Source organism: Rattus norvegicus, chromosome 12, assembly GCF_036323735.1.
Source record: "Rattus norvegicus strain BN/NHsdMcwi chromosome 12, GRCr8, whole genome shotgun sequence".
Classification (NCBI taxonomy): Eukaryota; Metazoa; Chordata; class Mammalia; order Rodentia; family Muridae; genus Rattus; species Rattus norvegicus.
Genome location: NC_086030.1, coordinates 25,935,188 through 25,949,907, shown reverse-complemented (window position 1 = coordinate 25,949,907; position 14,720 = coordinate 25,935,188). Strand labels below are relative to the sequence as shown.

The 14,720-nt window shown below is 45.5% G+C and overlaps 1 protein-coding gene across 28 annotated transcripts in view; it reads right to left on the bottom strand.

The window, feature by feature from the left end:
- Cux1 (cut-like homeobox 1) overlaps nucleotides 1-14,720 on the bottom strand; it is a 334,105-nt gene that overhangs the window by 112,590 nt on the left and 206,795 nt on the right. For all 28 annotated transcript variants that reach the window (XR_010056362.1, XM_063270998.1, XM_063270996.1 and 25 more), the window contains 2 exons: nucleotides 10,203-10,340; nucleotides 7,088-7,211 (listed from right to left, as the gene is read on the bottom strand). Coding sequence is in view for 26 of the 28 variants with exons in the window: in XM_063270998.1 (XP_063127068.1) it covers nucleotides 7,088-7,211; nucleotides 10,203-10,340 (262 nt within the window). In the remaining 2 variants the exon portion in view is untranslated. The remainder of the gene's footprint in view (nucleotides 1-7,087; nucleotides 7,212-10,202; nucleotides 10,341-14,720) is intronic.

The window sequence follows — 14,720 nt, the reverse complement described above, 5'->3', positions numbered from 1 at the left end:
GCTGTGAATGCATATTATACAGGGTGTGAACTCCCTGGATCTGACACGTGTGGCAATCGGTGTGGAAGGTCCTTCTGTGTGGAACTTGTTGTGAGATGGTGGATATTAAAAAGAAACGAACCAGCATCATCACACACTCATTGTTTTCTGAAGTTGGGGAGAAGAATGATACATTTACATTCTGCTGACACAGAAAAGGAATCTGTTGGCATAAAGGATGTCCTAAACAGATGTGACAGCTGTCCTTTCCTCTAAAGCAGAACGAAAATGCTATCACAGTGGGTGGGGGAGGGGGATTCTGAATATCGGAAAGCGGTTTACTATTCCCATGGTCTCCAAATGCAGTCCCCAGCCAAGAAATAACATGCTTTCCTCTGTGTCTGCAGAAAAACCAAGAATCTAAAATTAAATTCATTATTTTTATATCATATGAGTATAACATATGCTCAACACAATAAACCTGGGGGTGCAAAAAGGGAGAAATGGCGGCTTAAAAAATAATAACAGCCAACTGTCTGTCACCTATAGAAAAGCTTTGGTAATATTTTCATGTCTGTTATAAAATGGGGTGTGTGCTGGGGCTGGAGAGGTGGCTCAGGGTTAAGAGCACTGAGTGTTGCTGAGGACCAGAGCTTGTTCTCCAGCACCCACATCAGATGTAGTAGCTCCAGGGGTTCAGCACCCTCTTCTGGCCTCCACAGGTACCTGTTCACATGTGTACACCCACACTAACACATTCATATGCATAACTGAAATGAAAAACAAATTTTAAGAAAATTCCACTTGAAAAACTGTATATCACGTGTGTCTGTGTGCGCATGCGTATGAGGTACAGGTGCGTTGGAGTGGAGGCTGGAGGCCAATATCTGTGTTTTCCTCCACTATCACTTCATTGACTGTTTGAGACAGTGTCCCTCACTGGACCCTGAGCTCACTGATTTGGCCAGACTGGTGAGGGAGACACTAGTGTCTTAGCAATCCATCCACCTGTTTCCACTCCCCAGGTCTGGAATTATTGGTGAGTAGCTCTTTATGGGGGCACTCAAGCTGTGTAGCAAGCACTTTACTGACCTAGCCACCTCTTTAGTCCCCAAGAGTTTTTTGTTTTATTTTGGTTTTTGTTTGTTTTGTGTTTTTGAAACAGTCTCTCTAAATAGCCCCGCTGTCCTGGAACTCCCTAGGTAGACCTTTGACTCACGTGCCCGTGCCTCTCAAGTGCTGGAATTGAAGGTGGCTCCCCATGGTTTTTAAAAACAAACGTACAGAGGATAGCAAGCACAGTCCTTTACTTTCTCTACTCCTCAGAGCGCCCTTGTACTGTTCTGCAGTGCACATAGTGGACTAAGTAACTACAGGCCCAATGCAGTACAATGTGCCATACATACACGGCAGGCAAATTAATATGTAATACACTAGTCCACACCAGGCTGACAGAGTGTGCTGCCAAGAAACATGTAACATACATGGACACAGTAATGTTAACAGTGCAAAGTAAAATAACATGCAAAAGGATGTATAAGTTAAATTAAAATATAACAGAATAAATTTCTACCCTCCCCTTTTGTGGAGCGGAGGGTTGAGAAAGGGGCTCCCTGCAGCCAAGGCTGTCTTCCACCCCTTCTGCCTTTGTCACAGTGTGTGATGGGTCACGAGCCATGGAGCCCTGTGGTACTTACTCCCTTTCTTTCCTCTGCATGTGTGCTTGCAGCTTGCCTTCCCTTCCTCAGTGTGCTTGGAGGTGCTCTGCTCCAGAATACACCGCTACCCCTCATTCTCAGGAGCCAACTGAACCAAAACACCGACACCTAGGACGGCTTAGCTGCTTTCTGATAAACATTTCACCGACTATGGCTTTGCCTAATTTGCAGAGTGAAGCAGTTGGACAAAATTCTAACAGAACAGTTTCAGTGGTTGCAGGCTTTTTTTTTTTGTGAGGGGGCAGATATTGAGGACCTTCCCAATTAAAATCCTTTAATTTAAACTCCTGCCAACACTGGATAAAAGCAAACTCAATATTTATTCCTGTCTCTTTGCATGCTCAAATATTGGACTCTGCCAACTCTCAGAAGGCTTTGCTATTGTCTGTCTGTCTGTCTGTCGGTTGGGACAGGTCTCATGTAGCCAAGGCTAGTCACAAACTACATATCTTCCTGCCCACACGCCCTGAGTGATAGGACTATTGGTACGCACTACCATGCCTGGCAAGTAAAACTGATCTTTCCTTTTAATTTATTTGTAAAAGCTCTGTGCATATATAGAAGATTCACCCTTGGGGACAAGAACTTGGGTTGGTGGCTAAGAGTACTTACTACTCTTAAAGACCTCGGTTTGGTTCCCAACACCCATATTACCCAGCTCAGCACTGCCTATAACTCCATTTCTAAGCGATCTGATGTCCTCTTCTGACCTCCACAGGCATTGCATGCACATGGTACACATAAACTCATACAGGCACCCACACAAATGAAAGATATATATAAAAGAAAATTTGGGCTTGAAAAATGGCTCAGTGATAACACAGATTTCTCTTCCAGGCGACCTAACACCGCTATCAGGCAGCTTAGAGCTCTGGCACCCGTTCTGTGCTCTTCAGCCCATGTTCTCATGTGTGCCAATTCACACACAAAAAGGCACAAATTATTGAAAATAAAGAATAGAAAAGTCACCCATTATTATACAGCATAAATATTTTTCTCCATTTGTTGATATCTTAAAAACATTATTGTTACTATTTTTTTTTAAATTTTGTTTTAACATTTGGATGGTCATGTTGACATAATTTTTCAGATACAATTAGAAAGATTTTTCCACCTCAAAAGCATTTTTAAAAATGTATCAAGGGCTGGAGAGATGGCTCAGTGGTTAAGAGCACGTTCTTTCAGAGGTCCTGAGTTCAATTCCCAGCAACTACATGGTGGCTCACAACCATCTGTAATGAGATCTGATGCTTCTTCTGGTGTGTCTGAAGACAGCTACAGGGTACTTATATAAAATAAATAAATCTTTAAAAAATGTATCAAAGTTTTCTTTCAAAATATAATGAATTGATTATTATTCGAATTCCAGCTTAGTTTTTTTTTAAATCAGTGTGTGTGTGTGTGTGTGTGTGTGTGTGTGTGTGTGTGTGTGAGAGAGAGAGAGAGAGAGAGAGAGAGAGAGAGAGAGAGAGAGAGAGAGAGAGATATTGATTGGGTTGTCCTTTGGTCATTCTCCACCTCACTTATTGAGGTGAGGTCTCTAATGAACCCAGAGCTCACTAACGCTGGCTCATCTACCCCAGGGACTCTTAGTCACTGCTAAGCTTGCACTCTTGCACTACTTTTATGTGGGTTCTGAAGATCCGAACTCTGTTCCTCACACTCATATAGCAAGTGATCGATAGACTGAGACATCTGTCTTTAAATCAGGGTTTGGATTTTTCTTGTTGTTTGAGACAAGGTTTCTTTGTGTAGCTTTGGCTATTCTGGCAATCAATCTGTTGACCAGGCTCGCCTCCAATTTGGAGATCCACCTGCCTCTGCCTCTGCCTCCTGAGTGCTGGGATTAAAGGTGTGTGTCACCACTACTCCCTCCTAGCTTAAACCAGAAGTCTGAGACTCTGTACTCCAGCGTAGCCTGGAACTCACTATACAAGTCAAGCTTCACACTCATGGGAATCCTCCTATTTCAGCCCCGGAATGCCAGGATTACAGTCGCTATGCCTGGCTCCAACCTGACTTTTCTCTGCACATGTAAAAGTATGTAAAGAATGACTAATAAAGGCATAGCATTACCCCTTTCCCTAAATGTTATTCTCTTGAGATAGTCCATTCTTTTACCTAATTTGAAGTTAATTTAACAGTACCACAGACCCATATGAGTTTATTTCCATACTTCAATAATATGTGAGGCAGAAGGGGGTGAAGTTATCAGTCATACTACAGACAGCCTCAAACTCACTATGGAGCTAAATTCTTGATCTTTTACCTCTCCAGTGCAAGGATGGAATCTGGAACATTCTGCTAGCACATGCACGAACTTCACGTTCCACAGTTTTCACTCTTATCATACTGACTGTTTGCCCAGGCTGTTGTGAAATTTACTGAATTATAATTTCCACGAATAGGAAGAGTTATTGTTAGACATGGCCTATATCTCTGTATCCAGTTTTTGTGGTGCTGAGGCTTAGACTGCTGCATTTTCCTGCCACAATCAGCAACACAGCTAGAAACTGCCTTCTTTTCATGCCCCTTTTTGAGACCACACTTGCAAATCATGCTATAGCCCAGGTTGGCCTCTAAGTTGTGGTTGATTGCTGGCACATTGCTGAGATCATAAGTGTACGTACGTCACCTTACCCGCCATTTTCCTACTTCTTTAAAAAATTATTTTAATTATTTGTTTGTTTGTGTGTGTGTGTGTGTGTGTGTGTGTGTGTGTGTGTGTGTGTGTGTGTTTTGCACATGAGGAAGCCAGAGGACAACTCTGTGGAATTGGTTCTCTCTTTCCATTTTCATCAAAGTTCCACTGACCAAACTCAGGTCACCAGGTTTGTGTGGCAAGTACATTCATTCATTTTCCTTGTGTTCTTTGAGACAGGATCTCACTGTGTAGCCCTGGCTGGTATGGAACTCATTATGTACACCAGGCTGGCCTCAAACTCACATAAATCTGCTTACCCCTGCCTCCTGAGAGCTAAGTTTAAAGGCATGTGCTACCATGCCTGACCCTATTTTTCCTTTTATTTATTAGTTTATTTTTACTTGTTTTTATTTGAATTGGGATCTAACTGTGTAGCCATCGCTGATCTGGAGCTGGCTGCATAGACCAAGCTGGCCCCAAACTCACAGAGGTGTGAGATCTGAATGCCTCTGCTTCCCAGGTCCCGGGGTTAAAGGCATGCGCCAGCAGCACCCCTGTCTCCTCTTCATGGAGCCATGCAGCCAGCATCATAGTATCCCAGAAGCTTTTGTGAGAAACGGGAGGTATCCTAGTTAGATTTAATTGTCAACTTGACACAGCCTAGAGTCATCTGAGAGGAAAACCTTGATTGAGAAATTGCCTAGATCAGATTGGCTGGCAGGCATGTTAGGGGTGGGGCGTGTCTTAATTATTAATTGATTCGAGAGAGCTCAGTGCACTATGGGTGGCACCATCTAGGATGGATAAGGAGACAGTGTTCCTCTACTGTTTCTACTCCATGGTTTTGCCCTGACGACACACAATGGCGAATTGTGACCTAAAAGACAAAAGAAACTTTTCCTCAAGTTGTTTTTGGATATAATACTTTACTATAGCAACGGAAAAGTTGGTTGTTGTTGTTGTTTGCTTGTTTGTAATATTGGTGGTAGAGACTGAATTGGGGCATCATGCAGTTAAGCATGACCTTTATCAGGAACCTTACCTTGGCTTTGGTATCTGATATCATTTAAATATCTTGCTCTATATCCTATGCTGGATTAGAACTCATGATCTCCTAGGTGTGATTGTGTATGCCCTGAGTTCTAGTACTTGCTGGCAGGCAGATTTCTTAGAGTTTGAAGCCACTGTGGTTTATATATTGAGTTCCAGACTAGCCAGGGTGACATAGTGAGACCTTGTCTCAAAACAAAAACATAAAAGGAACTCATGATTCATAAAAGGAACTGAGACTCAGGAGTCCTGCGATCATAAGTATGTGCCAGTGAACCTGGCTCCTGGGATCTTTTTGAAGCCGCCCTTAGAACTCTGGTGACCTAGGACAATAGCACAACAAAAGCCCATGCCAGGACTGGGAAATGGCTGAGGAGTATAAATTGTTTGCCACACAAGCCTGAGGACCTGACCAATTGGTTCAATTGAACTGGAAAGCTCTGTCTCAAAGAGTAAGATAGAGAGTGACAGAGGAAGACACCGCACCTGACACTGACCTTTGGCCTACACACACACACACACACACACACACACACACACACACACACACACTCCTAACCCCATACTTGAAACTGTAAATATTATTAGGCTTACTGTTAGAATATATGTGCATTTCCCATTTCCTCATGCTAGGGCTAAAATTTAACATCTTAATTTAACTAAAGAGTTTTAAAAAAACCTGACTAACATAGTTAGAACTAGCAAGCTTAGGAGTCCCCATAGCTTTTACAAGAAATCTGATTTTCATTAAATTGCTCCATTAGCGGAAAACTACTCCTTCGTGAAGAAAGTCGGGAATAGTGAGCCACTGGAAAGCCGTAAGTGCTTCTCGGTGCGTTTTACTGATCAGGCCGAGGGTCCCTCACCAGAAGTGCCTGGACCACAACTGTGCCAGTTGTTTAGAGATTTTTGAATTTTGGAATACTTATATAGGTGGTACTGCGTGAAAGTGTCACGTTTGGAGTGCTCTTAAAAGTCTGAATTCTTTTGTTACTTTTGGAGCTGTGATGGAAACCACATCCTGCACATGCTAAGCGTGCATCCTGAGTTACCTCAGCTCTGGGCATGCTTAGCTTTTTCAGTATTTACAGTTTTAGATGTCAAGAATATTCCAGACTTTTGGATTAGGGATCTCAATTCCTTGCTTATGAGGAACTGAGGCAAAAGTAAACAAAACAAAAATACTTTTTATGTGACACTTCAATATCAAATTCAATAACCATAAATGGAGTTCCAGGCTTTTCAGCAGGGGGCACATCTTGAGGGAACCTGTCCATTGCTGCCTCAGCTCAAGTACAGCTGCCATTTGTCAACTTGTGTTCAGCGTACAGAAGCCTTGTTCTCGCTCTGCAGGACTCACACACTGTGTTCTGGCTGCCTGTCACCTCACCGCTGCCACCAGGAGAAAAAAGACCGTTGCACTCGGGACTGTACAACCAAGGAACAAGGATCACTGTCACTTTTGAACAGACTTTTCTGGCAGTGGTGAAGCCCCCAAGGCCTCACTCACAGGGAGAATTATCGGCAGTTGCTATACCTTAGCCCTCTCAGCAAAACTGTGCAGGAGGAACATTTGTTAACAACCTGGGCTGGTTCACACGAACAGTTTCAAACTGTCCTGTGATGTCAAGGTTGGAGGTGAAGCAAAGTGTTTACCTGTGCTGGGGGTGTGACGGGACTGAGAGGATGGACTTACCTCTCCTTCTCTGCAAAATCATTTTGTAGCTTCTGCTCCTTCTCCAGAGCGATGGTCTCGGCCTGACTCTTCAGGGTCTGCTCGTATTCTCGGATTTTCTCCTTAAGTGCTTTTATCGTAACCTCTGCAGAATGAAAGACAGAGAAACCAACAGTAAGGGAAGCGGTTCCTCGTAGCTAGGTGAACATGCTTTCGTAACCTGCTGGGATCGCTGTATTTTAAACTTGAGCTTGTCCATGCCGACACAAAATCAATGATTATGAGTCCCTTTGGGGACCTTTTACTCCCTCAATGTGAAATTGAACTTGTAGTATTCAAGTTGGGGAGGATCTATGGGTTTTGCCAGGAAGGATTGTGGTGGTCCCTCTAGCACACTTAGAAAAGAGGGAAAAATCAATGATAAAACGTAATATTGTCTTTCTGATGCATCTTAAGTTGGTTCTCTACAGAGGGCAGACCGCTAAGTTTGGTGTAGGTTTAAAGACTCTCTGACATGGAACAGGTGCAATCGTTTTGGAAGTGGAGTCAGACACAGACCTTATCAGCCACCAAGGCAGCTTTGCTGTTGTTCTTAGGGAGTGGAAAAATGCCAGGCATTGTGGCTGAGGGTCACCTGATGAGCCAGGGATGGGGAAAACCAGCATGGAGTTTGGGTACTGGTGTACACTCTGCCCTGGCCACCTGCTTTAGCGGATGAGGGCTCTAGCTATAGATCTGATACTGTGGGGTGTGGGAGGGGCCATCTGCAGGTCTAGCTGGAGTGTATAAGCAGGGCCCATGCAGCTTTCAGAAGTGATTTCCCACCCATGACACACTGACAGCTGTCCCTTCAGTTGCTTGAGCTGAGGACATCCAAATACCACCCCCCCCCCCCAAAAAAAAAAACCCCACGAATGGTACAGGGTGATCCTAGGACTGGACCTTGCAAGCTGCACCCTTCTATTCTAACAGTCACCCTTGTGGGACTCTGTGCATTGTGATATCAGTACAAGTGGTAGAGCCGTCGCTTACAAGGCCTACTTGAGGGCCTTTACTTTTTTTTTATTCCCAGTATCTGGCACAAGTTGAGGTAGAGAGTGGAGAAGCAGAAACTGGCAGGCCAGACAGGGCTGGAAGCCCTAGTACTCCATAGTGCCATCTGCCAGGCAATACATAGGTTGTGTCTCCATGAACACTCACGGGGACCAAATTAGGACCGGCGCGGTGGCACATGGCTGTGACGCTAGCATCCGTGAGGAGGCTGCGGTAAGAAAATCATTAATTGGAGGCTACTATGAACTACATAGTAAGTTTGAGGGCAGACTCAACTACACAGTGAGTTTGAAGCCAGGTTGGGCTTCATGGTGAATTTGAAGGCAGCCTGAGTTACAGAATGAGTCTGAGGTTAGCCAAGCCTATATAGTGAGTCTGACATCAAACTGGGCTATATGCTGAGTTAGAGGCCAACCTGAGCTACATGGCAACTTTGAAGTCAACCTGGGCTAGACAAACCCCTGTCTCAGAGAGAGTGAAAAGGGCAGGCCACTGGAGCTAAAAGTGGTAGGAACTAGGAGATTTTTCTTTAGGTCTGTGAAACAAGCCCTATTGCTGTACAGGGTTGCTGTGGGAGAGAGAAGTATTGAAGGATCTCCACTCATATGCCCAGCACTTCCCTTTTAAGTGAGCCAATGCTGTCCCCTGTAGTCCCAAAGGCCATCATATTTTAGTAGAACCAGACCGAAGTGGGATCTGACCCCCCCAAAATTTCTGCATCCTACCATGGATCCAATCTCCAGCCAGTGTGTGATCATAAACCTGGGGGCAGCCACGGAGCCTTCTGCTCTCACACTCCAGGCCTGTCTGTCCTAGCTTTTCTTACATCATTCCAGCCTCTTCCTGGATCTTCCCACAGACAGTGCCCCTCCCGAGTCTGTCTCCAACAGTCTTAAAGGCAAAAAGGATGTTCTTCACAATCCTAGCCATTTAGCTTTTGATTGGTTTTCTAAAAGCTCACTAACCAGCAGGGCGTGCAGAGGAGCCAGCCAGGCCGATACCCCTCCCTCCTACCTACGTCCTTACCTGTGTCTCCAGAACAAACCATAGACACACAGACACACAGGAAATTTGGGAGTTGCCTTACAAACCTTGTGACTGTTGTTGAATTGGGCTTTTTCTTTAATACAAGGAACCCAGAAGGCTCTGAGGTTTTTTGCATTGTTTGTTTTAAGTATTTTTATTAATGGAGGTTTGAACCTAAGGCCTTGATGATGCAAGGCTGGGCAAACAGTCAGCCACTCCTCCAGTCCCTCACTGAAGATTTCAACCATTGAGCGATATATCCTTAGCCCTCTTTCTGCTCTTTAGTTGTGAAACAAGTTCTAACTAAATTGCTCAGAATAGCTTTAAACTCAGCCTGTAACCTGGGCAGGCCTTGAACTTTGAACCCTCCTACCTTGGCCCCTGGAGTAGCTAGGATTGCTGTGTACACCAGGCCAGGTCCTAGGATTTTGAACACACCTGGCTTTCAAGTATAGGACAAGTTTCCTTATGTTTGTCCCTGGCAGGAAAAGCCTTTGCCTTCCATGCCTTGTAATGCAAGGTAGCCCTGCTTGCTTGCCCGCCTGCCTCTCCTCCCCGCCCCCCCCCCCCCCCCCCCAGATTCATAATGAATAGATGAGGTCAACATGGGAGGAATGGTGTGTAAGCACACAGCTCACAAGGATGAGTCTTGTCTGGAGCCTTAATGGATCGGTAGCAATTACTAAATGACTTACTGTGTATGACCCTTTGATCAGGAGCTGGCTGTCTGACAGGTGTCGCCCAGAGGCGACACATCAGTCTTTGAAAAGACAGATCCTATCACAAGATGATACAGGAGGAATTTTCAAAGAATCCCGATCCGGCCCAGACCAAGGGCAATAAAATCCTATGTAGTTATTGCGGGAGGAAAAGTTTAGCTGTGGCATAGCTAGGCAGTGTCATTATCTTTGTTTAAGAGATTCGGCTGCTTGCCCCACCCTGGCTTCATGAGGAGGGTAACAATTACAGCCAGTCCCAACACTATGAAGAAGGCAATTAGGGAGGGGGAGGGCAGGGGAGGGCAGAAAGCACAGCCAGGCAGGCATTTGCCACCGACCTTGGTTTTTCACTTCAGCAAACTCCTTGTTGTACTCTTCTAGTGTTTCCCTAAGTTTCTGGTTCTCTGTTTCAATGTCGTGTAGACGCTGCACTTTTATTTCCAGCTGTTGCCCGAGGTCCAGGGCTGGTACGGGATCTACACAATGGGAGAACACAGGTCAGCATACTTATCCAGATCCTCTGGGAAACACTCTACCACAACCAAGCTATGCTCTTAGCCTCTCAATGGTGGACTCTAGGCAAGCCCTCTTCTGCTGAGACGCACCTCTAGTTCATTATTGGGGAAGTCCAAGTAGGTGTTGTATCTGAGCCACACCCAGGCCCTTCCTAGCAGGTCTAGGCCAGTATCCAGAAGTCAGCTCCTGGAGACTGCCTTGGGGCCTAGATTCATAGCCCCTTGGGCCACTGTCGAGGTATTTAGTCCAAGACCCTTAACATGTGGAAGTGGGGTGTCAACAGAACTCACTGGGATTTGCCCAACTCTGGTGGCTGGGATCTTTAAGGATTTTCATCCACTGGTTAAAGAGAAATAGACACAGGCGTACTGAGAGGGAGAAAGGGGCCCCAGGGCAGCCTATCTAATTTACAGAGCCTTCTTTGGGGGATACTGGCCCATGGAAAGGTGCCTCTATGTTAAATGAGCCTAGGAAGTCCAAGGACCTGGAACCAAGGGGGTTTCTCAGACCACAGAACACTTGAATGGACAGGACATTTTCTTAGAAGACTCTCACAATGACACTACAGAAGGGGCACTAAAGTTCAGTGAGGAGGAAGGGCTGGCCTGGGCTGACCTGGTTGACTGGTAGGGCCAGAGAAAGCTGAACTAAGCCTTGACTCCAGGTGATCACTATTCTATGTATACGGGAACTCATGGACAGAGGAAAGTACCTGAGGGCTCTGTAAGCACATGCCCTTCACTTTATTTTACTTTTGAGGCAGAGGATCGTGTAAACCATGCTGGCCTTGAACTTCTCATCCACCTGGCTTCATTGTACAGGTGCTAGGATTAGAGGCAACACCATGTTTAGGTCATGCGCTGCTGCATAACAAATCCAGAGCCTTGTGCATCAGTGTTTTGTGCTGGTTGAAGTTAGTGGAAGGTCTACCCCTGAACTGTATCTACAGCATGATGGTCCTTTACTGATGCTGGGTGTTAGGAAACAGTTAAAGACATACAATTGATGATGACCCCACAACACCCCTATGGCAGACCTGTGGCCAGCCAGCTAGGAAGCCACCAAGTTCCGCTGAGAATACAGAGAGCAAAAGAGCATCTGGGCCAGTCCTGGGAGGCCTTGTGGACAAAGAACATGATGTTTGTGGCTGGGGAGATGGCTCGGTCAGTAAAGAGCTTGCTATGCAAGCATGAAGACCTGAGTCTGAGTCCTCAGCACCCACATAAGCCAAGCATGGGCACCGGTACTCCCAGTAGTACAGTGGAGACAGACGGATTTCTCTAGCTCACTGCCAGCTAGCCTTGCAGTTTGTGAGTTCTAGGCCAGTGAGAGATGCTATCTCAAAAAACAGGGTAGATGGCTCCTGAGGAACAATACATGAAGCTGACTCTGGCTTCCACATCTATGTTCCTGTATACTCACACAGACTGGCCTTCCTCCCCAAAGGAATGATGTCTGCCAACAGATTTACTCAGGGTTAGATTTTAGTCTACAGTGGGAGAAAGCAGACAGGCAATTTATAGGACTAGGTTTTGGCCTCTGGCTTTCCCAAGAATTCTCAGCAGAAGGTGGACAGACAGACAGACAATGCTCTCAGTCCTTCTGTTTAGGAGGCAATTATAACCCACCTGCGGGGCCCCAGGGGAGCACAGCCTTTGGAATCCTGAGGGTAGAAGAATCCCCGAGTCACAGAGTTTAGAACGATGACTGAATCTGTCTGTGGCAGGGGCGCCAGCCTCGCTAGGGATGGCTGTGGAGATTTAGTGTCCTCTCAAGGAGGCTAAACACCACACATGGCAGATCAGCGAGGGTATATATTCCAGAACTCACTTAACTTGCCATTCCAGAGTCAGTAATTTTTCAGACCACCCCTGGTTCCTGGAAGCAAGGGCTGGCCTGGAATTCTCTGCGATGTCAATGTGTTCATAGCATTTACCCCATGCGTCACTAAGATTCGTGGAGCTCGAGTCTGCAGCCCTGAGGGAGCCTAGCACTGGGGCCTAACACCAACATTGTTCATCATGTGACTCAGGCTTGTTGGACACTTATGCAGCCTATGTACACAGTCCCTGCCTGTCTCCCTTTCTCATTCATGACTTTTCATTATTATTTTAATCCATATTAAAATATTTATGTTATGTTAGATTGCTAGAGCTATTTTGGGAACATAGTTCTTCCAAGCAGGAGTGGCAATAACAAGAAAAATGGAATTCTCAGACCATCCAGGTACTTTGTTTTCTTTTAATTGCACTGTCTTCCCAGGAAACTGAATCCCTCTCTGCCCTCCGTATCTTCAGGCTGAGAAAATGGATTGAGAAAAAACAAGCACTATGCCACAGCCCCTTTATACGGAAGGACAAGCTGAGCTTGGTCCAGGTCAGGGGTGAGGAGGAGAAGGAGCTCTACATGCAGAGCATCTGGGAATGTTCACTGACAGTGCCTTTTCTAGCACAACTGCTAGTGCCAATTAGACTTTCAGGAGCTACGGTTGCATTCTGTACACATGTATGTGTGTGTGCATGTGGAAAGGCATTGATGAGGGTACCTTCCACAATCTTTCTCCACCTTGCTGAGACAGTGTCTTTCATTTGGCCTGGAGCTCACTAAGTAGGTTAGACTGCCTGGCTAGGCCAGCATTCCACCAGTTTCCACCTCCCCAGCTCCAGGGATTACAGACTCACAGAAGCTTTTTACATGGGCACTGGGGATGGAACACAGATCCGCGTGTTTGCCAAGCACTTACTGGCTGAGCCATCTCCCCAGGCCCCTCCAGGCCATTCCTATTTAAAGGCTAGGACCCAGTGTGTCTGCTTCTGATGAAAAAATAGCTTCCATCTTGCCATTCAGCAGGAAACCAGTAACATACGAAGAGAACATGTATATTATGAGCAAATAGTAACCAACTACGCCGTAAGACAAGTTCTCGGCACGTCCCGCTGTGAATGGAAGTTCTGGCACTCTTGGACTGAGTCATTACAGCATCTATATTTAATTTAACAGTACTAAAGTTAATGGCAAAGTAGCAAAACTGGCCACAGAATAGAAAAAGAACTGAATGTTCAAGTAGTTTGATGCATTAGACTCTCGACTTTACGATGGTGCACTGCATGGCTGAAGGCCTACAGCATGGGAACATTGTTTTGGGATATGTAAAAGCCATTGGTAAAGTACCTCTTAGGCTTAATTTTTATTATGTGTATTAAAGGAACGGCTAATTACCACATGATGGTATAATAGTCCTAGCATGTTTGAGCTGGAGACCAAAACAATGAACTTCAGCAGCCAAACCCCGACCTGCATGTTAAGCTGGGGAAATCATAGCTTTCTGTCTCGTTAACGATTTCCAATGCCATTTAAACGCCACACAAGCATTGTTAGGTCTCAGGCTGTACGTCAGAAGCCTCTCAACTCTGCAGTTCAATTACAGAATTGTCGGGGGGGAGGAGACAGAACACACCCATAGACAGAAGAATAACATGCAAAGTTCTGGAAGCCACCTGCCCAGCCTCCAACCCAACATGCTTTGCCACTAGCCCCTTCCACCCACCATGACAAACTCAAAAAACATTTTCCGATAATCTGATAAGTTAATTCCTGAAGCAGGCTTGGAGGTAGTGTGCACTTCGTTATGCAACTCAGGACCTTAAACAGCATAATTACATAACGAACAACCCCATCACCTGGATTTATTCAGCACATTTTGCTAAGCGCGGTGACATTAGCTCATTAATTCTAGTCATGCCTGCAGAAGCTGGAGGAAGGCGTGCTGAGATGTGTCAGGCCTGGCATCTCCCCCAGGGACAGGGATGGGAAGGAAAGCTGGCCAGGCCAACAGGTATGCGAAATGCTAATTATGAATGCGACTTCCTGAGCCAGCAGCCACCTCAATTATACTGTCTCTTCATGCACTAATTTAACAAGGGTTTCCTAAGTGGCTACATGATCTGGGAAAGGCCAGGGTTGGGCACTGCAAGGGATACCGCGCCAAGTCATCAAGAGGCAGCTTCCCTGGAGAGGTAGCCCAGGTAACATCAAATATCAATGGGAAAGGAAAAAATGGCCACACTAAAGATCACACGAGTGGAAGATAGATTCCATATAAATGGCAAAGAGGAGCCTTTTCCTTTTCCAGTAAGAGGGGACAGAGATACTTAAGTAGCTGCCTTAATAGAGACACAGGGAAAGTCAGGAGCACAGTGCCAGGAAGGACAGAAACATTCATCACCACTAAAGGTAACTGATAATGTTAATTTTATGACACAGGGTGGTTCTGGATGCTAAAGGAATACTACTTGATAAGCTTTGAAAGGCTTGCCAAGGGAGCTGAAGTATATACCCCA